This window comes from Silurus meridionalis, chromosome 25 (assembly GCF_014805685.1).
Source record: "Silurus meridionalis isolate SWU-2019-XX chromosome 25, ASM1480568v1, whole genome shotgun sequence".
Lineage (NCBI taxonomy): Eukaryota > Metazoa > Chordata > Actinopteri > Siluriformes > Siluridae > Silurus > Silurus meridionalis.
Window position 1 is genome coordinate 7,963,148 of NC_060908.1, and position 27,937 is coordinate 7,991,084.

At 37.3% G+C, this 27,937-nt stretch overlaps 1 protein-coding gene across 2 annotated transcripts; it reads right to left on the reverse strand.

The window, feature by feature from the left end:
- Positions 1 to 40: 40 nt before the first annotated feature.
- Positions 41 to 27,923, reverse strand: abcg4a (ATP-binding cassette, sub-family G (WHITE), member 4a). Of its 2 annotated transcripts, XM_046839794.1 has the most exons (17): positions 26,341 to 27,923; positions 26,198 to 26,208; positions 25,865 to 25,958; positions 20,452 to 20,677; positions 12,305 to 12,422; positions 11,540 to 11,672; positions 11,377 to 11,427; positions 11,065 to 11,210; positions 8,991 to 9,114; positions 8,555 to 8,669; positions 7,530 to 7,675; positions 7,338 to 7,436; positions 7,070 to 7,238; positions 6,823 to 6,923; positions 2,749 to 2,907; positions 2,529 to 2,647; positions 41 to 1,862 (listed from the first exon to the last, which is right to left on the reverse strand). In XM_046839794.1, exons 3-17 carry the CDS (start codon positions 25,931 to 25,933, stop codon positions 1,637 to 1,639), a joined length of 2,001 nt encoding a protein of 666 aa, XP_046695750.1. In that variant the 5' UTR covers positions 25,934 to 25,958; positions 26,198 to 26,208; positions 26,341 to 27,923; the 3' UTR covers positions 41 to 1,636. The 2 variants fall into 2 exon arrangements, with proteins under 2 accessions (XP_046695750.1, XP_046695751.1); XM_046839795.1 differs by lacking the exon at positions 26,198 to 26,208 and having other exon boundaries at positions 26,340 to 27,923.
- Between the last annotated feature and the right edge of the window lie 14 nt (positions 27,924 to 27,937).

Here is a 27,937-nt window from a genome sequence, read left to right on the forward strand (position 1 = left end):
ATGCATGTGTGTGTGTATATATATATATATATATATATATATATATATATATATATATATATATATATACACACACACACACACACACACACACTCGGGTTATTATAATTACGTATATTAGCAGACATAACACATAGCATGAATAAGCGCCACATCGTGTCCATCGTCAAGTAAGACGTTTGGCATTGCATTGCAGTATTGAAGAGGCTGAATAAGGTAAGCAGTTACACTTAAGTGTACAGGGAGGTGCTCATAAATAGGCATTTGAAGTCCATCAAGCAGTATACAATAAGCCATAATGTGGCACAGACTGTCCATCCAGCATTTTGATAAAACATAGTCTGGTCAGCTGACAGTAGAGCTGATGGCAGAAATGATACTGAGTAGTCAGTATGTCCTCCAGTTATGAAAGTCGAGCAAATAGTTTCGTAGTAGATTTAGGAATTTTCATTTACTCATATAGTAAAGGAAAGGTTAGGAATGCATTGTTTCCGGTTCCATTTCTTCCAAGAAAATTGTGGCTTTCTTTTTTTCATTAATTCAGGAAAAGTTCTTTACATTGTATTCCAGTTTTTCCATTCACAATCATTTCTTTAGCCTCATGTCCAGTGTAGGCAGCGAGGCACATTTTTCATACTCGGTGTCCAATAATCCATCAATAATTCATCAAAAAATGAAAAAGCATAGGACCATATCTCTATCCTTTACTTTTTGGAAATTGAATGAAAAGCTCAGATCAGAAATGTCATTGGTTCACATGATGAACAAAAATGTTTTTGTGTTCATCTGGGAACCCCATTCTCAGGTAGCACACATTAGGAGCACTTGCTGTACTTCCTTAGATCTACTGACGATAGAGCTAAAGAATGTAGATCCATTCTCCCTTGTTTTATTAGATGTACATTAGTAGGGTCAGGTAGATGTTGTGCTGCTTTGTATCTCCAAGGAAGAACATAAAGGAAATGACAAGGACGTGCTGATCAGTATGCTGATTAAATCGTTTCAGACGAAGGAAAATACAGTCATACTGCAGAACAATGCTGTTTGTGATTGTAATATGAAATCAGTTACTCCAAAAGTACAATTTGCAAACTGAGGGTTGAGCCTTCTTTTTTTTTGTTGTGGTTGTTTGACAGGCACTTGCTCATATACTGCCTTGTTCATCTTTAAGCCTGTTCATATTCGGAGAGGCCATAATGTATAGGGCAAGTAAAAGATTGTCGGCTGAGACAAATGCTGCTCTGTGGCGCCAACCTCATTCACCAACCTTCATGCTCCTTCTTAAACATAAGTGTTTGGTCATCATGTTGTACTGTATTTAATACAAGAACTCTGCATGAAATAGGACTGGGGAAAAAATAATTAAATAAAAATGCATAAAAAAACAAAACACAGTCATCTGTTGGCAATATTGACCCTGCACTGTTCAATTATTATCTAATTGAAAGAAACTGAGGCAATATAAAAAAAAAAAAATCCATCATTATGCAAAAAAATAATAAAATCCATTTGTATTGAATAAAGAATTTGGTGAACATTGCACAGTTTTATCTCCACAATATAATTGTTATCTGAAACATAATGCCATATGTGGGTTTGTACAAACTAAAACAAGCGTAAAAGCTGATGTCATGCCCTAACGTTCAGACTTGACTTTGTATCGCAGCACTAGGTAAGTGGCGAACCGAAGAACGAGGAAGAAAACCCCTAAGACTATGAAGTCCACATAGAGCTTTGCGTCTTCTACGTCCAGCAGCTGCAACACCTCTTCGGGTTTCTGGAACTTGCAGACAATGCCTGGGCACTCCAAGTCTGTTCGGTTCAAGCCATAAATGGAGAGGATCACACCCTCGAAGCCATACCTGTAAAAGTAAAAATATATTAGATTGTAGCTTGACTGGAAGTCTTAATTCAGATTAGTCAAAGGTTTTTGATAAATTTTCTGTAAGGACATTTTTCTAAATTAATTTTTTAAGGAGTTCCAAGCTCTTTATACTGAAAAGACTTCAGGATGAGAGTTTCTCTTTAATCGATGCATTTTTGTAATATTAAGTTCAAACGAGGAAAAAAGGGAGCTTGGCAAGGGAATGACTTTTAGCTTTTATAATATAATTAATGACAGGGTTCACTACTTTGCTCACATCATTCCATGACATATGATGAAATAATTAAAGTTGACATGATTAAATAAGCAGAAGTATAAAGTGTTGGTAAGCTTGCACCGTGTTCCAATAAGACACACTGTGAGACAAAGAAGAACAAAAACATATGATTCAAACATTTATATTATAGATTTATATTTGATATTTACATTCATTTATATTAAAAAAGTGTCACCCTAATAGTCCCATATTAGTCGCAACTTATTTTGTAGAATATATATATTTTAAAAATTATTGTCTCCAGATATATGGATTCAATGTTACTCAAGTCACCAGCTCTAAAAAACCTAAATGGTGATGAGTGGGTTGTACAGGTTAGTCCTGTGCCAGAACTGATTCATTATAATTATGAAAGCTGCCACTGACCTGACATAAGAAAGATAGGAGCTCCACTGTAGGTATTTTGGGATGGTGTCAAAGTTAACAAAGAATCCAGAGAAAAGCAAGACTGGAATGGCTGTCACCGGTCCTACAAATGTAGCTACCTGCAATGAGAAATAGTGATCTCAGAAAACATTATCGAATGTTCAAGCTTATTCATGTGTATCAGTATTTATGTATGTGTATCTGTGATGTATTGACCCACCTGCAGGGAAGTGGAAGCAGCTCCAATTAGGAGCCCCAGAGACTGAGCCACCAGGGCAGTGGAGGTGGACAGAGCCATGAAAAGGATATATCTGCCCGCTTCTGGAGGCTGATCTGTCATCCAGTACACTATACTACAGTACATTATGGGACATAAGACCTATGTGTGTGGGGCAGGTGGAGAGAGAGAAAAGATAATTCAACAATAGAGAGATCTTTTAGTGTGGCTATTTTGACAGTGAGAAATGAGTTACAAGCCCCCTGTTGCCTGTAAGGTGCAATTGCAATAAAAACAGTGACCAGCCTTTATACTTCTATCATTGAAGATGCTGTTGAAACAGACTAGAAATTTATTAAGAGATGCCTGTTAGATAATGTGCAATCTGTATTTGAAACTGAAAAATAAAAAACTATGCCTGATCTAATGCATAGACATAATCATGGTAAATCGTGCTTGCATTTTACCCTCCACCAGGGACAAGTGGCCAGAAACTCAGAGGCAGATGAACAACTTATTGCATTGAATAGGCTGCCAGGGACAATTTCAGAGTAAGGAATAAACAGAGCACGATGAAGAAAATTGTAAATATTCTATAGCACCAGACCCAAGCTTTGAGGTACATGCCTGCAGTGCCAGGAATGGTAACACAGTCAGCACTGTCAAACACATTCATTTAACCCTGTGAAGTCTAAATTACAAACCTGAGTCAATAAGTAGGATTAAGACAAAAGAATAGTTTTCAGAATATGAAATCAGAACAGCCAAAAGTCTTCAAATTTAACTTTCAGTCTCCTATTAGGTGATTTTGGGCCCTTGACTCACCAGTGGTTTGGCCACCAAAAGACACCGTCTACCACTATACAGCACCAAAATGAACATCTATGAAGAATAGAGGTGGCTGAAAACATGCAAACTAATTTAATCAAGTAGCCACTCTGGTGCAAGAAAAGCAGTGGCCTTGGTAAACCCCATGGTCAGAACATTATGTCCCATTCCAGATACATTTTTTTTCTAAAGGACAGTGGTCCTTGTCCAGTTTTTAGAATCTATTATGTATTTAAATCTACGAGCTAAGTTATGTCTATCTATTAATACAAAAAAATGGGAACCAGAACTAGCCAATGCTCCAAGTAACTGTTACATCCTGATCCATCCCATCAATATAATGACAGGAACATAAATCACACAAGGTACAAGGTGAAAAAAACACACTATATCTTACACAGAGGTATGAAAATGGATTTGGCATCAATTAGCCTGACCTACCAGGTCAGCTCAAGAATACAGAAGCCATGCTGTACAGCACATACATATAAGAGAGTGGCATTTGCTCCCAGAGGTGGTTCAATAGATCATGGAAATTCAGAAAGCTTAGACAGCCAGCAAGTCCATTCACTGTCAGATGTCTAAACATTGGAACTGAACAGCCATCTAATACAAGACTAAATATCCTACAACTGACCTCATGGCCTACTCTATGCATTCTCATGTCCTCAAATGAAGCATCAATCAAACTCTACTCGACATCCCTGAAACAGGGCAGCAGTTGATGCCCTGTCACACACTGACATCAAACATGAATAGGGAGGTATGACACCTCTGGCCAGGCCATCATAGGATGGTGTACAGACTGATTGCTATGTCATTAACAGCTCAGGAAATGATCATAAACTCTATAAACCTAGCACAATTGGCTTTGCATGCCTTCCTACAGATGTAGGCTCACACCTTGTCTAAGAGTCCCTTAAGGCCTCTCTGGATGAACCCATACTGGATTCTGGTTTCGAACTGGCAACATTAAAACAGCCCATTTGTATCGGCTGGTAATCTAAAGGTTTAACAACAAGCTTATTGCTGAATCCAAGGTTATATGTTTAAAACCAGGCAAATGACTTGTAGGACTCTAAAGTCAAGTCGAGTACATTGTCGAGTACATTCCATACATTAGAATTTAACTGTCAACCGTTAACTTAATTTGATTAAAATTAAGTCATAGAATGTGTCATAACAAGATTTGTAGTACTACTTGAGCTGCATGAATTCACTTATCAAATTAGTTATTTATCTACATTTACATTTATGTAAACGTACATTCCATTTTATTAATACCCCCTTTTCCAGGGCAACTTACCATCGAGCATGGTGAGAGTTAAGGGTCTTGCTCAAGGGCGCAGCAGTGGCAGCTTGATGGTGCTGGGATTTGTAGTTCGTTTTTACAAAAAGCTATCCAGTGTCCTACACTTCCAACATAGCATCTGTAAGGCTTGTTTTTTCTGCCACTTCCGCGAGTTCTTCTGCGGCTGCACAGTGCCGTCTCACTACCGTATTTTCGCGTATATAAGACGCACCCTGGGTGAGGGGTATGTAAAACTTTCTGTAAGACGCGTCTTATATACGCGAAAATACGGTAGTGAAATGGTGACGTGGCAAAAGCAGGCGATTGGTCATGCTGATCGAGATAACCGACGTTAAGTGGCAAATTTGCCCCCCTTGTGCTCAAGATATTAGGGTTTGTCGACATAAAAGAATCGACATAACCGATTAAAAAATGCTAAGACAAAGCAAGAATTTGGTGGTTCCACTTCAAAAACGTTGGCGAGTTAACCGAGGTCGAGATAAGTGGGTTCGACTGTACTATTAAATCAACATAACCCCACCTATTAAGGTGAGTGTGGTAATCATATCTGAGCACCCTTGTTACTGAACTCCAGTCAGGTCGTGAAAAAATCTTATATAATTTGGTATATTATATATTTTATCTGAGAGTGTGCATCCTGTCTTATATACACTCATCGCCACTTTATTAGGTACACCTGTCCAACTGTTTGTTAACGCAAATTTCTAATCAGCCAATCAGATGGTAGCAACTCAATGCATTAAGGCATGTAGACATGGTCAAGATGATCTGCTGCAGTTCAAACCGAGCGTCAGAATGGGGAAGAAAAGGTGATTTAAGTGACTTTGAATGTGGCATGGTTGTTGGTGCCAGACAGGCTGGTCTGAGTATTTTAGAAACTGCTGCTCTACTGGGATTTTCACGCACAACCATCTCTAGAGTTTACAGAGAATGGTCCAAAAAAGAAAATATCCAGTTAACGGCAGTTCTGTGGGCGCAAATGCCTTGTTGATGCCAGAGGTCAAAGGAGAGTGGCCAGACTGGTTCGAGCTGATAGAAAGGCAACAGTAACTCAAATTACCACTCGTTACAACTGAGGTATGCAGAAGAGCATCTCTGAACGCACAACACGTCGAACCTTGAGGCGGATGGGCTACAGCAGCAGAAGACCACACCGGGTGCCACTCCTGACAGCTAAGAACAGGAAACTGAGGCTACAATTCGCACAGGCTCACCAAAGTTGGACAATAGAAGATTGGAAAAACGTTGCCTTGTCTGATGAGTCTCGATTTCTGCTGCGACATTCGGATGGTAGGGTCAGAATTTGGCGTCAACGACATGAAAGCATGGATCCATCCTGCCTTGTATCAACGGTTCAGGCTGGTGGTGGTGGTGTAAGGTTTGGGGGATATTTTCTTGGCACATTTTTGGGCCCATTAGTACCAATTGAGCATCTTGTCAATGCCACAGCCTACCCGAGTATTGTTGCTGACCATGTCCATCCCTTTATGACCACAGTGTACCCATCTTCTGGTGGCTACTTCCAGCAGGATAACGTGCCATGTCATATAGCGCGAATCATCTCAGACTGGTTTCTTGAACATGACAATTAGTTCACTGTACTCAAATGGGCTCCACAGTCACCAGATCTCAATCCAAAAGAGCACCTTTGGGATGTGGTGGAACAGGAGATTCGCATCATGGATGTGCAGCCGACAAATCTGCAGCAACTGCGTGATGCTATCATGTCAATATGGACCAAAATCTCTGAGGAATATTTCCAGTACCTTGTTGAATCTATGCCAAGAAGTATTAAGGCAGTTCTGAAGGCAAAAGGGGGTCCAACCCGGTACTAGTAAGGTGTATCTAATAAAGTGGCCGGTGAGTGTATATTGATATAAAGAGAATATAGTTAGATAGAGTATATAATATAAATTTTAAAAAGATTAATGCCATACCTGGAATGGAATGTCAGCCATGGTCTTTGCTAGGTAGTAAGCCTTTAAACTGTACCAGTAGTTCAGATGCTCCCTCATAAAGACTGACATCTCCAGAGGAACTGCAACAGTAGCACAAAATTAGCCAATTGAACAAAAACAAATGCACGTTATAACTTATATAGCCACTATAACCCATTGATATTAATAATTACCCTTCATCAAAAAAAAAGAACAGACAGAAAAAGAAGCACAACCCAGTACTTACATGTAAGGACAGTGGGCATTAATGCAGCAAACATGAGGAAGAGCATGGAGAAAAAGAGGAATCCAGTGTTGTTGAACACTTTGCTGGCATCATTGCCAATGTTCAGGTACAGCAGACCGATCAGAACTCCGATACACAAATGTGACATCACCCTCAGGTGGGTCAACACCTGGACACACAATAAAAAATTCCCAAACCATAAAAATGAAAAATATTAAAATATTGTATTAAACTATTTAACATGTTGTAAAGATTTAAAAAATCTTACCATGTCTCTGCATATAGTTATAAAGGTTCGTTTAAAAAGAATGCAGAACTGTGTGAGTGTACTGGTGGCAAAGGTATGTTTTTCAATTTGTCCTGACTCCTGTCCAAACAGAAGAGAACATGTGTGAGGAAGAGAGGCACAATGGACAGAGATGACAATGTTTGTTCACCAGTGAGTGCATGTGCCACTCACGTTGTTACACTGTGATGGACAGGAGGTTGTGGGATCACTCTTGTCACTAGAGTTCTTTTTTTCACCCTCTGAACACATGCCACCCTGCACTGCCTCGAAGAGCACAGGATTTAAATCACCATACTCTCCTGATGCCACTTCGATTACTGTAGAAGAACACATGAAAGCACAGAGTTTGTAGGAAAGATTAAGAGCCTTAAAGGATTTCTACTGTGTCTACAAACTATTTAGAGAGTAGAAAAAACAGAACATGTAATTTATGATAATACTGCACATATACACTAAATGGCAAAAGGTTTGTGGACTCAATCATCCCACTTCCAGATTTAATCAACCCATTGCCTGTGTTGTAAATCTTAAAAATGCAGTATATCATATGTACAATTTATGTACATAGGTATAGCGAGAAAGAAAGAATTACATACACAAAATAAAATGTAACACTTTGTTTAAATGCAACAACAAAAGAGTTATCTGCTATTGGTTAGCAGACAGGCTGTCTGTAAATAATCCTACACAAAGAGTACATTTGCTAGACATGGAGTCTATTTGTATTCTGAATGACTGCAATCTTTCATCGGTTACTGTGTCTAGATAATGTCCTCTATGGCTGGTAGAGGGTTGCATATGATGTGTTCTGCCATTCTATCCGATGTCTAGAGAGACATACAGTTGTTGACAAATCTACAGCTATACCCTAAAAAGACCAATCAGTATGATCTCTTTGGTAGAACAGGAGGGAGTTGCTAAGAATATAAACTTAGTGAGCTTCTCCAGAAAGTAGAGTCTCTGGCTGAACATTTTCAGTGATGTGTAAGGAGTTTGCTACTCTATGAAAGTAACTTACTACTATTGTATATCACATTGTTACAAAGCATTTAAAATGCACAAATATAACTTATTTCTAAGTAAAAGATTATACATCAATCTGACTTAACACACTTTTTAACTAACATACCCCCAAACATGCACATACACACACACACACACACACACACACACACACACACACACATTGTACATACTGAAGTCTGCAGGATTGTGGTAAGTAGGGCAATGAAGACCCAGGTTCTTCAGATAGGGGATGAGATATGGGACTGTGCCCTTGTATATGCACTGGCCCTGACTCAGAATGTACAGCTGCAACACAGAGCACAACAAAAGCAGGATGCAGATTAGACACTACATAAAAACTATCACTATCCCTAGTTTATTTTTAATTGTAGTATTGACAAATATTGATGTAGCATTCTGGGGTACATCCCTGCATAATTAATTAATCACTAATGTTATAATTAGAATTGCTAATCAATCTGTATGAAAAATACCACAGCCCAGACTTATGCTTACTATCTAGAGCTTTTATTTTCAGTCTAACTGCTACAAACATAAATCATTCTTTATAATTATAATTATTAAGTGTACATTTTGTGAGTTTTTTATTTTAATAGTGTCTAGTACCTTGTCGAACATCTCAAAAAGTTTAGCACTGGGCTGGTGAATAGTACAGATGATGGTTCTTCCACCCAGAGCAAGTGACCTCATTAGAGAAACCACCTGGTAACAGGATGCACTGTCTAGACCACTAACACACATATATATAAACACACACACACACACACACACACAAATAGATGCAAATACAGTAGTGTAAATACTTACATTGCTGAGGTGCAAGCATTTAACAATGCCTTTTAAAATACATAGTTGGTTACAAAACAACATATTTGCCTAAAATTCAGTCATTGTTATGTACACATACTAGCCACTTTGTTAGGAATGCCACAAACAACAATGCCAGGATCAAAGTCAATGAGATTACATTTTTTCCTCATTTTGATGTCAACATAAACTTTTGATCTGTATACATGTATGTATGAATTTATGAATGCTGCATAACAGGCTGATTAGATAGGTATTAATAATAAATTGATCAGTGACTATACAGGGAGTGCAGAATTATTAGGCAAGTTGTATTTTTGAGGATTAATTTTATTTGAGGATTTAATTTGAACAACAACCATGTTCTCAATGAACACAAAAAACTCATTAATATCAAAGCTGAATATTTTTGGAAGTAGTTTTTAGTTTTAGCTATTTTAGGGGGATATCTGTGTGTGCAGGTGACTATTACTGTGCATAATTATTAGGCAACAACAAAAACAAATTCATACCCATTTCAATTATTTATTTTACCAGTGAAACCAATATAACATCTCAACATTCACAAATATACATTTCTGACATTCAAAACCAAACAAAAACAAATCAGTGACCAATATAGCCACCTTTCTTTGCAAGGACACTCAAAAGCCTGCCATCCATGGATTCTGTCAGTGTTTTGATCTGTTCACCATCAACATTGCGTGCAGCAGCAACCACAGCCTCCCAGACACTGTTCAGAGAGGTGTACTGTTTTCCCTCCTTGTAAATCGCACATTTGATGATGGACCACAGGTTCTCAATGGGGTTCAGATCAGGTGAACAAGGAGGCCATATCATTAGATTTTCTTCTTTTATACCCTTTCTTGCCAGCCACGCTGTGGAGTACTTGGGCGTGTGTGATGGAGCATTGTCCTGCATGAAAATCATGTTTTCTTGAAGGATGCAGACTTCTTCCTGTACCACTGCTTGAAGAAGGTGTCTTCCAGAAACTGGCAGTAGGACTGGGAGTTCAGCTTGACTCCATCCTCAACCCGAAAAGGCCCCACAAGCTCATCTTTGATGATACCAGCCCAAACCAGTACTCCACCTCCACCTTGCTGGCGTCTGAGTCGGACTGGAGCTCTCTGCCCTTTACCAATCCAGCCACGGGCCCATCCATCTGGCCCATCAAGACTCACTCTCATTTCATCAGTCCATAAAACCTTAGAAAAATCAGTCTTGAGATATTTCTTGGCCCAGCCTTGACGTTTCAGCTTGTGTGTCTTGTTCAGTGGTGGTCGACTTTCTGCCTTTCTTACCTTGGCCATGTCTCTGAGTATTGCACACCTTGTGCTTTTGGGCACTCAGTGATGTTGCAGCTCTGAAATATGGCCAAACTGGTGGCAAGTGGCATCTTGGCGGCTGCACGCTTGACTTTTCTCAGTTCACGGGCAGTTATTTTGCGCCTTGGTTTTCCACACGCTTCTTGCGACCCTGTTGACTATTTTGAATGAAACGCTTGATTGTTCGATGATCACGCTTCAGAAGCTTGGCTATTTTAAGACTGCTGCATCCCTCTGCAATATATCTCACTATTTTTGACTTTTCTGAGCCTGTCAAGTCCTTCTTTTGACCCATTTTGCCAAAGGAAAGGAAGTTGCCTAATAATTATGCACACCTGATATAGGGTGTTGATGTCATTAGACCACACCCCTTCTCATTACAGAGATGCACATCACCTAATATGCTTAATTGGTAGTAGGCTTTCCAGCCTATACAGCTTGGAGTAAGACAACATGCATAACGAGGATGATGTGGTCAAAATACTAATTTGCCTAATAATTCTGCACTCCCTGTATATGGACATCACACATAAAAATGTTAAATGCACCTAGTTGGTTCATCAAAGAACATGACAGGGGGGTTGTTGACCAGCTCCTGTGCAATAGCCAGCCGTTTTCGTTGACCTCCAGATAAAGAGTGTGTACGAGTGTGTGCACTCTCCTGCAGGCCTAGAGCAGTGAGGATCTCATTCACCTGTCACAAAGGTCAAATCAAATGTTTTTGTAAATTCAAATCTGTGAGGTTTCCAACACAAACATAGACATATAACTAAATATATTTCTTTGTTCTAGTGTGGTGGTTGTACTCCACAGACATCAGATTAGATGGTGCAAGCATAAACCATGGCTGTTTTACTCACCAATTCTTTCTTTACTTCCATGTTCTCATTTAGCTTAAGGTTGGCTGAAACCTGCAAGACGTAATTGAGAGTAAAAGGTGAATAGTGCATCAGAGAAGAAAAGTGTGAAGAAAAGTGTGAGATAAGTTATAAAATGTTTTTTCCCCCCAATGAGCCGTTTTACCATCATGGCCTCCCGTGTGGTGAGGTGTGGCAAAAGCATGTCATCCTGCATAATGTAACAGGACATCTTTCTGAAGGTGCGAAGGTCACGTGGCCTCCCGTTTACCAGGATTTGACCCTCCATGCCAGTCTCTCTAAACAATTGAGAGAGAGAGAGAGAGAGAGAGAGAGAGAGAGAGAGAGAGAGAGCGCAATAAATACAATACAACTTTCATTACACACGCAAATTGATAAAATAATTTAATTGTATAAACTGTAAGTAAATTGGGGGGAAAAGTGTAGTGAGCAAATATAGGAAAATAAAGAAGAAAAAATAAAAGTAAACAGTTGACATATGGAAAGACCAGCTGTATTAAACTGATAATAGTATTAAGCAGCTATGGGGGCAACTGGGGTAAAGTAAACAGGTGCAGGGACCACTGGGAAATATACATTTACATTTGCTGCATTTAGCAGACGAACTTATCCAGAGCGACGTACAAAAGTGCTTTGAGTCTCTAGTAATGAATAAATCTACACTGGTACGCAAGATTACAAACTTAATATTAATATAACCCTTGAATTCTACAAACTTGGAAAGTGCTAATTTACGTATTTCAGGAAGAGGTAAGTCTTCCTACCCATAGGAAATATAGCACTGAATAAATGTATTACAAAATGTATTACCTTTTTCATTTAAATGGATGATTTAAACAAATAAAAAAAAAAAGACGGACAACTAGATCTGGCAGAAGAATTCATATTTCTTTCTTTCACTCTCACTCACCTGTATCCAGCAAGAATATTCATGAGGGTGGACTTGCCAGCCCCAGAAGGCCCCATAATTCCAATAAGCTCTCGGTTGCAAAACTTCCCTGACAAACACTTTAGAAGAGCCTTGCAACCTGAAAAAAATCAGACACATATCAGTTTAGGTCATTATACTCACCCAGTCCTTACCATCTTAGAGTGAATAATTTCTAATTCCTTGTAAAAATTAACAATTATCCTATACATGAATAAATAATGTTCTTATTGATTTACATTATACATTTCTGGCAGTAAATGTGGCAGTGTTTCCTGTGATAACCCTTCACAATCTGAAAATTACACTTAGCTAGAAAGATTTTCCACATCTTTAGGCAGACTGAACATTGAACCATAATAAAATTTTGTCTTTCACTTGAACTTAATAAGATTAAAATAAAAATGCAGCTTGTTGTGTTGCCAAGAAACTACAAAACCCATTTTTTGTGTACACATCAGTTTGGTTTAACTAGCTCAGTGTTCAGTAATGAATCCAGGTACTCTAAGTTAGAATGCCTTCTTTATTTTACCCGAGCAATAAATGGATAAATAAAAAAGTAAACAAATGAACAAACAAATAAATTTGAATATAGTGAATGCAGTAAAGAAACACTGCACCTCTTCTACCTATTGTTACCCAGGATTATGAGTCGCTTGCTTGCCTGTCCTGTTCTTAGGGGGCCAATACATAGTGTATATTCATGTAAACAATACACATGTTTTATAAATGGGTTTATTAAATGTAAACATGTAAAAATGCAAACACCATTTAAAAGGGCAATCGTGAATAATATTCAACTTAACAACCATCTGTGCTTTGCACAAAACACCCCCAAGTTTACTCTGAAAAAGGTCTTAAATCCTAGAAGTAAAAGTGCTGACACTGAAGTAAAAGTGCTGACACAACTTTTTAAACACTGGAAAATGTTCAAATGAATGTCTCTTTGCAGAAAACTTTAATAGTTACACACTTCTTTGCTGGCTATAAAAGTCTCTGTAAAATTATTTTTTTTCTATAGAAATGATTATGTACTTGTTTATAACTCATATAAAACTGTGACTTCTGCTTTAGCTGAAACTTCTTTGAGAATGCAACAGAGTTATGGTATAAAAGCCAATGCTTTTTTGGAATAACTGGAGTTTGACAGAAGTTGAGCCATCAGTCAAAATGTTATTGGATAGTTATATGCATTCCCTCCTGCATTTTGCCATAAATATCTATCAGAATATCTACCATTGTCAATAATTATCAAAGCAACTGAAGATGTATCACAAAATATGTTAAGGAATTTCTAAGGAATAAAAATTTAATATGGTAATTCTTCAACCAGAATGATTGTTGTTATCTGCTTTAAACCAGGCACCCACCCATCTGCATATAAAGCCTTGCTCTTATCCCCACTGCATCCTCATGAATAATCTCATTTTAGTCTTGATTTATGAAGTATTATGTGCAAATATTACAAAGGTCATTTACAGTGTAATTTCTTGCACAGTGTGAACTTTTTTTTTTTTTTTTTTTATAAAACTTAACTTGCTTGTCCATAATGATTTTTCTAACAGATGGTTTATGACTCATTAATCATTTGTCAATGCTTCACCCATTGTAACACATTACACACAAGGAACCATGAAATGTGACATGCTGACGTGTGGGTGTACAAACTAATGCATAGCCTGCAGTACAGCATATTTCTTCCCTGAAACTCTCTTTCCTCCATTGGTAAAGTATAAATTATCTGAACCACATCCAACAGCATTTAATATACAGTAAGTGTGTGCACACTAAAACATAATGTAGACATTATTTACAAGTTGCTGTATTTGAGAAATGCTTTTATTGTGCAAACCCTATGAGCTGAGGATGCCTGAAAACAAACCACATTGCCCCCAATAGGGTTCAAATTCAAATACAGACATTGTCTTTATAAACCATTCATTTTGTCTAGTTTTTGTTTTATTTTTAATATTTGTTTAAGCTTATTCTCTTAAGGAAAACCCCATCATGCAGAAGCAACTTAGCTTTGGGCTGAAATATAATATTGCTTGAATTCCTGATGGCATCAATCCTTACAAGGTCCCCTGGCAAACAGCCTCAGAAAATCAATGATACAGCAACATATTTCACAGTTGTAATCACTAGCAGTACCACTATACACCTCCCAGTTTTCAACAACGTGTTGCTGTCCACCATTGTTTTATTTTTTTTACTTTTAGTCTATTTTTAGTATTTTATAATAGCTGCTGAAGTTTTGTGGTGGGTCTCAGCAAGGATCTCCATTGAGAAACCAAATAGCTTGGGGTTGCAGAGTCAGGTTCACATTTTTTCTTATTTGCCTCCCTCAACAACCTCCGTGTCCAGAAATATCTTTTGGGAGTGGCCATAAATTTGCCTTTTACAGTCTACTTTAATAAGTGCGCTTACTCTCAGTGGTTTAAACGGTGGCACAGTTGTTTGTGCCAACAACCATGAATTGTCAAAAGAAAATGGCCGAACTTTCATGTTAAGCAGTAAAACACAGGGCCTACAACAGCACAAGATCGCATCAAGTTGTGCTCCTACCAGATTAGAGCAACAAAACCAAGGCCATGCAAAGCACACTGGATATTTTTTGTTTTGTGCACCATTCTGGGTAAATCCCAGAAGTTCAGCAATACCAAAAAACATAAACTAGCCTGTGTGGCACAAAAAATATGTTTAAAAATATGTGCATGTTACATTCTGATATTAACAATTAACTGCAGATCTTGTGAAATATTTTATGCATTATTATATGCAATACATTGCTGATACATTGGTTGATACATGCATGAATAAGCAGGGGTTCACATGTTCTTGTTATACTGCAAAATATCATTAAAAGCTCTTGGTTATTGAACATGGCTGACCATTTGCTCTGACCCCAGGTTTCAAATATGGCGAGATATAGGAAGAAAAAAATTCACTGTGCTGTAGTGTATATGTTACACGTTAAAGCTTCTTTCCTTCTATAAAAAAAAAAAAAAAAAGAAATACTTAAAAAAATAATATCTTATGATTTAATTAGAGGAAAGATATCTCCAAATGTGTGGGAAGAAAAATATGGAAGTAATGTGTGTAATGTTTCTTAAAGCATGCCAATAATTCTTGATTTGTCTGTAAGAGATAATAGTTTAAACTGCACTGGCAGTATAAATAGTACATATGTGCAGCGCACACTACCAGTATGACCATGTGCCTTAATTAGACGTGTGTACTCATCTCTAATCTTTACAATCTCTCTGTAATACAGAGGCAGACAGGTGGGTGGGGGGTGAGATGGTGAGTGAATGGGAGTCTGGGCACATATCCGTCGCATAGCCTTATAAGTATCAATGCTGTGCACGGCATGCCGATGAATCAGCCTTCTGATGTGTGTGTGGCATACTGATCACCCGACAAATGCATTCAAGTGCCATGTATTTTGATGCAGCTGATAAATGTAAATTACGGCCTAATTTAGGCTCTGGATTGTGCTGATGTCACTGTGTACTGTCAGTCAGACACCCCGCTGATATCATTAACAATGGCATCCTTTCAAATATGTTTTTTTCGTCTTTCATTTTACTTTCTATTTTTTTAATTAGAAGTCAGGCCAGAATTTTCAGTTCCGCATATCAGCAGGAATAGGAGGAAGCAAATGTGCCGTCTGGAAAACAGACGTCCTAGTCCGGAACAATAGCTCGTATTACACTGTCATGCTTTCAGCTTTGTACTACTCATCAAGGATCCGTAATATCCCGTCGGAAATCAAGGAAATACACCTATGCGATGATAAAAAAAAAAAAGAATGCGACTCACTTCATCAGTTTCAAATGGCTGGAGACCTTGATGGGAAAAATGCACATGCTAAAGATTGCTGTAGGATCTTTAATGCTTAATCTGAGCATATTTATAATTAACACCGAAATCTAAATTACTGGTTCATCCTTCAACCACAAGTTTGAAAAAAAAAGCCTTTGATTCAAAACCAGCTGTAAAAGCTAAAAAAAAAAATTCATTCTTTAGCAGAGATTTAATCTTCTTGCAAGAAGATATAATTTCTTTTTTAATAATAGATCATTAAATAAGTGAATAATTAGATACAGCTATTAAGTGTAACAATATGATTAAATTTTTAAATGGGGTGAACTGATGTCAGGGAACTGAGTTGAATACTTGAGTGCTAGCAGCTGCTGAATGCATTGACAACTGCATGATTGCATGTGCTTGTTTGTTAGATCAGTGTCAAATGTGCCTCTTCCTGTTTGTGCCTGATTTACTCTGGTTGAGTCACTCTGTTACAATAAATCTAAACTCTCCCCATTTTTAGTGTGTTGTAAGACAAGACAAGAAAACATATGCATTCTCCAGTATCTCTACCAATTCCAGATGGAATTTTTATTACATCATTCTTTACTTCAGCTTCTCCTCAGATTTATTTTGTCAAATGCTCTCTAGAATCTACAATGTCCTACACTCATCCATGGTACTAACTGTCAAGTATGGCTTAGATCAAGCTATAAACAAAATCCCATTGGCTGTTTAAAAAGAAGGCAGTGGCATTCGAACTGTCCCGTACTGATTTTCTGTTTTAGTGCAAATTGTGTTAATACATGGAATAATGCAATGTTCACACAATTTCATTTATTTTTCTGATTGTATGCAATAGTGGTGGTGGAATGTTCATTTTATTTATGATGATTATCATGAAAGGCAAACCTGGTTTTTTTTTTGGTCATATATTTTGGCAAAATAATGAAATGATAAAAAATTTAAAATTCTGCTGAAATATTTATGATTTTTCACAAGACTTATGATGACACTATTAAGAGAAATGGTGCAGGATAGCAAGAGAAAAATCATCATACGGTGATTGAGAGATAGGAGGAAGGAGGCAGCAAACAAAATACATGAGATTGCAGGGGCAGAGGGAAGATCAATCGGGGAGGGAGATAAAGTGGAAAAAACCAACAACAAAGAATGTACCGCAGCTTAACATTTACAATTGGATGTTCAAGGGAGGAACAAGAGCAGCCATACACCTACTCAACTCTGTCTCATATATCTTACACTGTGATCTTTCTATAATGTTACACACTACAATTCCAAATAGCTCAGAAAGTCAAGTAAAATGCAGATCCTTTAAAATTAAATTGATCTTCAAGTGTAACACATACAGACATGCATTCTATTCTCAGAAACATCATATGAAACAAGAAGGAGGCTCTTGTGCATAACTGGCAGAAATGTGAGTGAATGTGTGTGTGTGTGTGTGTGTGTGTGTGTGTGTGTGTGTGTGTGTGTGTGTGTGTGTTAGGTTGCCTGACAGGACTACATAATGGAGCAAGGATGCTTTCTAATGGGTGTCTAATAGCACTATACATCAACATCCACGTCTTCATATTTTATCAGCATTTTGGACTCTAAGCCTCTGTGACTCAGCCAGATGGAGTCATCTAAAGCTGTTAATAAACCAAAAATACAGAACAAATAAACCAAAACAAATTTTAAGTGGAATAAATGGAACAATATAATGCGTGACTGGAAAAGGAGAACTGTGGCTGTAATCAGTAGTCATCGGGTACCATGGAAAATAGAAAAATTATTTCTTTTAAGATGCTTCTCAGTTCCCACAGTGATTTTGTATTGATTTAAAGAATGAAATGTACTTACGATTTTGTAGTTAAATGTTTTTAAAAAATTGAGTTACTGGTTACTTATCACCTATAAACATATTTCTGCTCCAGAACACTTATTGCCTGTCATGGACATCTGATACTCCTTATATAAACATAAAGTAAATATATATCTCCTCACAAAAAGCACCAAATCAACAACTATAAATTTGTCATCTATTTTTTAACTAAAAAAACACTAGAACACTAATGCGAAATAGATGAGTTGTTACAAAAATGATAACATATTAGAAAGAGCACTTTAACTTCCAGGTATAAAGTTAAATATTAATTAACTGAATATTAATGGTCCTGAATTATTCTGAGCCACTTGACACACTCTTGATGTCCAGACAGTTTGTTTCTTCAAACATTTGGCTGAAATACTAGTTGAATAGACTACTTGGATATTTCTTTCTTTCCGACCTTGTGTTGCGGTTCATAGATAACACTCCAGCTGACTGTTTACTTTCTAAATAACACGTACAGTGATTGGACTTATGCTTTGAGTCATTGTACTGTTGTATGGTGATTACAGTTAGCAGCAGTCCAGATGGTATTGCATGGTGTTGAAGTATAGAATGGTAGCCATATTGGTTTAATATTTAATATTTCACAATTTAAGCTACATTTAATCTAATCTAATATAATAGTTGTAATATTGTGAAATGGAATGTTTTCTAAGCTACATATTTTTTACCCAAACTTTGTTTCTACAGTTTTGCTTATTATAAACCTTAAACATTACTATAGAACATACTTTTGAAAATAAAATTTCTTCAATATATAAAAGAAATAGATAAATAGAAACATCCTTTTATGCCTAGCTTTACATATTAAAAAAAAAAAATAATGCTCTGTCCTGTTCTTTATGTGTTTATGTAAGTGCACAGCTACATGGATATGATTTCACCCGTTGTTCCCAAGAGAGCTGAAGTGTGTGTCAGCATTATGTGTGACGCCAGCCTCTGCATCCTGCTAAAGGCCCAAAGACAAGCATGTTACATGAGTATTTTACTGGTGTCAGTTTCTCTGTATATGTGAATTAGAGCACTGACAAGGTCATTTTACTGATGTGTCCCTGTAAGAAAAAAAATGAAAGAGTGGCACTGCATAAGCAGCCAGTGTTTTAGTGTTTTAATAGTGTGTATGTGTGTAAACAAGTGAATGGCTAATGGACCAGTTTTAATCCAGAGGGTTAGTTAAGCAGAGCAAACAGCTCAGCAGTGTGTTGGTGAACAGAAGTGAATTATTGTCTGAACTTTGCTGAGTACAGCATTACTCGAACCTTTAGGTCGGCGAGCACGGGGTGTAGATTGTGTGAAAACATAAAAACTCGCAAGCGTGGGTGTATGTGTCTGAAAGCAGTCCCTTATATGTTTTTAAGCTGAAGAATGAAAGCATAAGAAAAAAGGTAGAAGAATAATAAAGCAGGGAGATACACAGTAAATCATCAGTATCGATCCCAACATTAAGTGTGGAAAAAACAATGCCTCTGCTATGTGTCACTATGAAGAAATGCTGTTTAGCCGTTTTCACCTACTTGTTATCTGGCACAGAATCCCACAGGCCATGTAAACCTGGCAGTGTAAGCTGACAAGTCATTTATTGCCAGTTAAATCAGAGGTATAGTATTTTTGTGAAAAAAATGCACTTATGAATCATTGATAGGGAATGAATCCTAAACCAAAGTGCAAAACAAAGTGGAAACATCAGCATTTTTTAATTTAATCTTTCTTTCTGCTTAAAAAAAAAATTACCAGCATACAAAGGGGAAAATGCACACCTTTAAACATGCCATAAATTGGATATTTTTTAAGAATTTAGCTAACTATTATTTACTTTATTCATGAAATTGTTAAAATTAGCACAGTTTAACCCTTGGATGTTATCTGTGGAAAATGAATGGCAATCTAACCAATCTACACAATATCAAATTATTTGGTACAAGAATTATTTACTTCAGGATTGATCAAGCATTTAAGCACATAAACAAAATGTCAAAATCTTATAGGATTGATTTTCACCAGTATGCTGTGAAAATTCTTTGTTTTTTTAAATAGTAAAAGTGTTTTTTTAAATAAAATTTGAAAATAGTTGCTTTTTTATGTACTCCAGTAATAAAAGTAAAGGCACTGAGCTATGAGAAGTATATCTCAATAATTAATGAAATTCAATGGACCATCATACTTTTTAAAGGAGAGGGTTTTCTTTTTAATAAACAATATTTATCATATTAATGTTGTAGGCAAGTCACACAATTTTACTGAATCTTAAAATTCAACTGCTTCCAAATGCTAACCATCTAATCACACAATGTTGCCAACAAAAGAAGACCACATCAACTGGCAAATAAAAAATGATATGATCTGGCTAAGTTAGCAATCCTTGACCAGGATTTTAGATGTAAACTTGGTAAAATCTATGCGTTCTAAACTATAAACTAAGTACCTCTCCTCCTCCAGCATGGGCCCTCATGAATAGTGTAGGAAAGCTCGGTGAACTCCAGGTCTACAGCCGAGCGCCGTGGTAGGTGTGAGAACCTCTGTGCCTCTGTGATGTGGTTCTCCACTTTCTTCAAGTGGGTCAACATGGCTGCATCCGGAGGTGCTCCTCCTGTCTCTTTCATTTGGATGGAGACCGTCCCTTGCTCTGGCTTTTCAGCCATAGCAGCAATCTGTAAAACAGGGACACTGTGAGAATGTGCTGACTGCATTACATTGCCACACAGGACTCCTGTATTTATACAGTTTCTAACTTCCTGATTTGTTTTCCAGAATTTTGTTTGTTTGGTTTAGTCTGGTCTCCTTAGTCCCCAAGCACTGTTTATATATACACAAATAATAGTTTTTAATAAGTATTCACCCCATGACCTTTTACAGATTATGTAGTGGACCTGAACTGAATGTCATTAATCATAAGGAAACAGCCCATAATAATAACGCATGGGGCATCAATATAGTTTGCAAAAATAATTAATAATCAAATGTGACTTTGGAGCACAACGTCCTGTATCAGAACACATTTTTCAAGGGTGAAATCTTATGCAATTAGATTGCACATTTTTACTCTTTTTTTTAATTTGGAATTATATTACATATAAGTGGAGTGAAAATTTCTGCACACCACTTTATCTATTTTTTCTATGTGCTTTACAAGGTTCTCATTTTATTATCAGCAGTTAATTAGGGCTACCCGTGTTCCCAGATTTTAAAGAATTCCCCACTCCAGAACCGGGATATCTGACTTTTTCAGCTAGGTGTAATTCTTCCGAAAATTTTACCACAAATTTGGATTTTTATTTGAACTAGGAGACACAAACCTGTTCCAGTAGTGGAGTTATTAAAACAGCAAATGGGGACTATATGTGGAATAGCACAAAAAGCACATACCGATCTTATGGTCAGGTGTTCACAAACTTTTGGCCATATATTGTATTTTCATGTTTTGCCATGTTTATTGTTATTTAGTTCCCAGTTTTTTGTGCATCTAGTTCCTAGTCTCATTGTAAATTATGGAACAAAGATCATATGAAATGCCAAACCCCCTCTGGGTAAATGTTTAATTATTATAAATAAACAGACTGTACAAAGGATAATATCTGAACCAGATGACTTAGTGATTATATGAGGACACTAAATACTGAAGTAAAAACATTGCAGTGCTTTTAAGCATAACAAGTTGTTCTGTATTTTCAGTTCCACAGCTGTGATGTTATGAAGATTTAAAGACCAAAAAAAGCATAAAGAGGAGTCTAACGAGAGCTGGGATTTTCATTATCTGTGATGAAGCCTGACTCTGATGTGTTTAAATTGATCCTAAATGCAACTCAATTACTAGTGCAATCCTTCTGAATGAAGTTCTTTAACCAGAGAAAGACTATCCTTATTGTTCTTGGATTTTAGGTAGTTCAGAACTTCCTTATACCAATCAAAACAACTTATTATATTACACAATTAAATATTCTAATTGTTACCATTACAATGGTTGTTGACATTTAAATTACTGACGTTTGGGATACAGAATTGGTGCAGGGTTAGACGTAAGTAATCTGATCATAGAGAAGGCTGGTAAAAGAGTTGCTTGAGTACTCTCAATATGACATAAAGAGTGTGCTGGTCCCTGTGATTCTGTCGCTACCTGGTTTTGGTTTCATGTAATCAAGCTCTGTTATAGTCTCAGTCTTTAAAAAAAATGTGCATGTTTGACTAGTAATCTAAGCAGACTGTGGTGAGACCTGCGATGTTGTATGGTTTAGAGACAGTGGCATTGAGTAAAAGGCAGGAGGTGGAGCTGAAGTTAGCAGAGCTGAAGATGTTGAGGTTTTTGTTGGGAGTGACGAGGATGGACAGGATTAGAAATGAGTTTATTAGAGGGACATCACAAGGTGAGAGAGGCGAAATTGAGATGGTTTGGACATGTGGAGAGGAGGGACATGGGGTATATCGGTAGGAAAATGCTGACGATGGAGCTACCAGGAAGAAGGAAAAGAGGAAGACCAAAGAGGAGGTTTATGGATGTGGTGAGGGAAGGCATGCAGGTAGTTGGGTTGAAAGAGGCAGATGTACAGGACAGGGGGGTATGGAGACGGATGATCCACTGTGGCGACCCCTAATGGGAGAAGCCAAAAAAAGAAGAAGAAGACTCTAAGCAGAACCCACTAAACACCCAGCAAAACCAAATGCGATGGTGTAATTAAATAAACAAGGTTTTATACGTAAACAGATTCAAAGTAAAAAGTAAACAGTACAAATAATTGGCCTCCTTTATTAATCTTATGGTAAAGTGCAGAACTTTAAATAAACCAAATGAAATGGAACATTTTTCTTAACACAGCCCATTTTTTATCCCCGACACCCATAAAAGTTCAAGCGTAAAGAGCCCTGGAAACATAATATGCTAATTAATAATGAAAGAAAAGGCAGAAGTGGAAAAATGTCCTCCCTCATAAGAGTGGCATGTACTACATCTTCCATTAGCTGAGGCATTTGTTTACAGCTCTCAGCTATGCTCAGACAGTACGGCCTGTCCTTTGCACATAAGCCAACATTTCCTTCGGTGTAATTAAATGTAAAGTATTATTTATCTTCATTTGTGGGTTTGTGTTGGATCACTTTCTGTATTTTACTTTTTTTATATTCTTTAATTAATTGCAATCATATCAGATATTTTTTAAAGCTCAGACCATGACGTACTAAACTAGTATAAAGGAGATGTGTTTTTAATAGACACTACAAAGCTCTTCTATATGTTGATCTGGATAATTCTCTTAACATACTACAGCAACAGTTTTAATCTACAGTTTGTATGAGTGCAGTAATTTATGATACATTTATGATTGAAATATTCAAAATTTACATTAGGCAGTCTTCTCATGCATACGTTTGCACACATTCAGGTGCAGGAGTGAGATATTACCATTTTTCCCCCAAAATTACAGGGTTTTAATAAATACCTAATTTCAACGTGCATGGTGCCAAAATCTTACTCAATTAAAAATATTATAAAATTAGGTTAAAATGAGGTAAGATATTATTATATTAAAATTAAAAAAATGAATGTAATGTAATTTTATTTTATGTCTAAATGTTATTACTTATCTAAATTTGTTATTATATGATATTAGACAATATATTTTAAAGTTATATATATTTTAAAAATATATATATTTTAAAGTAGCTAAACGATTTTGCCTAAGAATCCAAATAGTTTTGCTGGCTATATGCATGAATTTATTGTTCCTTTTTTGCCAAGCTTATTAGTTTTTAGTTCCCAGCCTTTATCTAGTTCCTAATCGCAAACAAATTATAGAGAAAAGATCATATGATCATAATGTTCCATTTTCCAAACAAACAAGGTTTTCGTATTTCAATTCAAATTTTAATTGGATGGCTGTAACACGTCTCAAAAAAGAAGGATTGGGCATCAAAAGGCTGGAAAAGTAGGTATTACTTAAAATAAACATTTGGAGGAAGATTTTTCAACTAATGTTGCAGTTATCAAATTAAATTTACTTTATTTTTACCTTAAGATTTACCATTCGCTTAGTTTAAATATTTGTTTTAGAACATGTTTTCTATGTTCTATTAAGATTTGGGTTTTTAAGACTTGGAAATCATTGCATTCTGTTTTTATTTTTTATTACATAGTTCACTGTAACAGTTTTTAAAACTTACTACTGTTCGCTTACAAAATGCAATATTCAACTTCATAAGATTTATGTTCATCATTACAAGGTAAAAAAATAAAATAATAATAATAATAATAATAATAATAATAATAATAATAATGCTTTTACCCTGAAAAACTGTAAGCTAATTAAAAATTGGCTAACTAAAGTCGCCCAATTATAAAAAGCAGCTTTCTGTTAAAAGACTAGATTTTACGTATGCGCCAAATCAATCAATAGTCAGTATGTGTAAAGCTCAGATTATGTGTAAGTGCTGTCCACTAGGTAGCAACCTGTGTGGCTAGAATCATGTTGAAAGGAACACAAGCAAGCTAACAAACCCAACAGCATTTGAGTAATTTAGCTATTCAGTTAGCATTACTCATCTTTCAATAATGATGATATTTGAGATGGTGTTCACTTCAGCATAGCTGACAAATCATAGCTGATTAGCAAAATATAAACATTCCAAAAATGTCAATCAAGCATTTACTCAAATAGATTTTCACTACATATTTATATTTGAGTTCTTTTTCTCTTTCTCTTTCAATTTATTCTTCCTTCCACTGCTTACAATGATAATCTGTAGTTTCATAGGACAAATGAAAATAAACACACCCATGCGTGCATGCGGTAACGAATGCAGTGATCATAATTCTGGAAGTGTTTTGTGAAAGTATGGCTCTGACTACACTCCCAAAACATAGTGATGATTCATAAGAACCTAATGATTAACAATGAACACATGCTCTACACACACCAGGGTGCTACAGGAACAGAGATCAGAAAGGGGCACCAGCATGATGTGAAAACAAAAGCCATGACAATGAAGCCGAAAAAAAGGATCAGAAAATGGGCTACAAGTCACTTTGAATACCTCTTTTAATCCTAGTTCCCAGACTAATCATAATAATAATAAGGATGATGCCGGCTTATAGGGTTTGACCACACATTCCATCTCATGGTGAAAGGAAAAGAAGAGCAAAATGGATGTAGAAGGAAAAACACTATTGACCGCACCAAAGAGGCCATGGCATCAAATGTGTTATAGTGTTACGCATCAATAGCAATGCACTTAGGCTTGGCTTCAACACTATCTACACCAGATCCTGATGTTGCCCTAAAGAGCACCTGATCTCTTTTTCTCTCACTCTCTTTCCTTCTCTATGGAGTGGTTCTGCACATCATCCAATTAAAGCAGCAGTTATCCAGAATACCATGTTCAGTCAGACAGTCAGTCAATCAAGACACAATTTCTTCTAAAGATTAGAAATATAAAATTAATATGTATAATCCAGATCAGCAATAAACTTCACACAGGCTCTTTGTTAGCATTCAATCCTTGCTCCTCATATCAATTCATCATACCAGCCCTGGTGGGGGAAAAAGCTCTGACACCAGTGTTAATTATAGAGCAGTGGGTAGGTAGGTTGGGTGAAACAGATTTTTCTCATGTCTACAGGTTAAGTGGCATTTCACACAACCTGTTGTCAAAAAAAAAAAAAAAACCTTGGACTGTGAGCGTAGCCAAAATAAGCCAACAGCAGGCTACCAATCATCCAGGAAAATGTATACATGATGCACAAACAGTAAACCCACCCATCAACCATACCTTCATCTACTGACAATAAGTGGTGCACTAAATTCTACTTCCAGACAAACGGCAAGGTGTATGTTTCGGAAAATCCTACTCACTGAAGAGGAGGTGAGGGGTCGGGGTGGGGTGTTGGAGCAGGGGTCTTTAGCGATTGACTGGCCTTCCATTACCACCCTGCCATGGTTGTGCTCACTGCAGGTACACAGGGAGGAGCAGACAGGTTTTAATGAGAGAACATGGCTTTTTTTGTAAAGAGATATCATTAAATCACTCCTCTGGAAATAGAAAGGGATGTGGTGTTATGCAGTGTGCAAGCTGAAATTTCCGAAACAGGTGACTAATGCGGAGTGGCTCTCACTAGAAAATGAATTAGAAACAGATACACAATTAGGTGATTGTGATAACATGAGCAAATCCTTATGGAGAGTTACCTCTGCTTCAGCTGTGAGTCCCGCAGCGTGTAAAAAATTCAGATCAGTGATGTATGAATGACTGCGGAGTATCTACATACAGAAATCTAAAAGCATGCACAATGACACTGGACTACAGAGTGGTGCTGATGGAGAAACTTACTTTTTTTTTTTTGGTGAAAAAAGATGAAGTGGTACGTCTGCAGCAGGCTAATGCTCTTATTTATTTACACAGATATCCGTGTGATCCTGACATGCCCGAATAGATCACAGAGGATTCCGCACAGAGCACAAAGAGTCCGCAACACGTCCGGCTACTTTCCTGTAGGAATCAGATCCATCCGGCATCTCGAATCGCCCGAGACCAAAACATGCATGACAATCATGAAGGTTGAAAAGGATGCATCGACAGAACAGTCAATAATCAGAGAAGAAGTTACATTCCGGTCAGCTGACGGGAAGGCAATCAGTCATTTCAATCTTCACTTCAGTAAACAAGTCTGCCTAAGGACAGGCGCGTTCACTTCCGTTTCCCGCATCAGCATCCACACCGGATCGGTACCGCAGCAGTCCAATTGCTGCGGGAGATCAGTGGCCGATCGGCTCCTCTCTCCTCAAACCTGACACCAGAATACGCCACAGATCAGAGCAGGATGAAAAACGATCCCCTCGTGTTGAATGAGTGCAGATGTGGGGGGAAAAAAATCCAGATGTGCAGGCCCGGTTTAAAAACTGTTTGCGCTCAGGCCTGGCGGCGAGGTGGTATAGAAAGGGATGGAAGCATGCGTGTGGGTGGGGTGGGGGTTTGGAGGAGAAGTCATCTCTGCAGAAAGCTCGCAGGGCGGGTTGGCGCTGTGCCACATGCGGTCACGGGACAGGTGGGGATCTCGAGTTTCCCCGCGGCTGTCCAGGATGCTCCATCATGTGCCTCTGCTCGTCTGACATGCCATCAAGTTTCAGCTAGGTATTTACCCAGGTGACTGCGCCCTATGAAATGATCACGTATGTCCTTGACATGTGATGGACATGTGCTCCAGGGCACAGATACATGCTTACATGCGTGGTTTTTATTTGTATAATTGTACATTAAATATAAGAATATATGAATCTGGATGGCACCACGTAGTAAAAGTGTGGGACAAAAGTGCATTTCTAGTGGAATGTGTACCTTGTTGCAAAGTCATTTGCCACATATTGTAATTTCTCTACAATACTAACACAATTGGTCAAAATGTCTAATGCAATGTCGAAATAATGTAAACCAGTATAGAAAGTAAAAACAAACAAACAAACACAAAATGTAAAATTAGTCCGGTAGGTTGTAAATAAAAATTGTACACTCACAAAGTTCAGCATCTTATGCTCATTGACGTAAATATACAGGCGCTGTGCCTTTAAAGAGCGCAGATGCGCATGCGCTGGTGCTGATGCTGCAGTGCTCGGGTTATTTTCGGTGAATCGACTGAGGTTACTAGCGTTCAAACGACGCCCCGCATCAACCTTTGCACAGAAACCGGAACACACATAACGGATTTCCCCCCCCATGCATATCTGTACTTTTGTAAAAACTCTAAAAGACTATTTATCCCAAAACCACGTTAAGGCAGTTTTACATTTTCATCTGAATTTGATCAGAAGGTGAACACTGTTAATACTAAAAAAAAAAGTATTTTTGTATACCGTTATATTGTAAATGTTGTGAGTAACCATCTAGGCCTCATCAAGACTGCATAGATATAATAAAGACCACAGTTATATTTT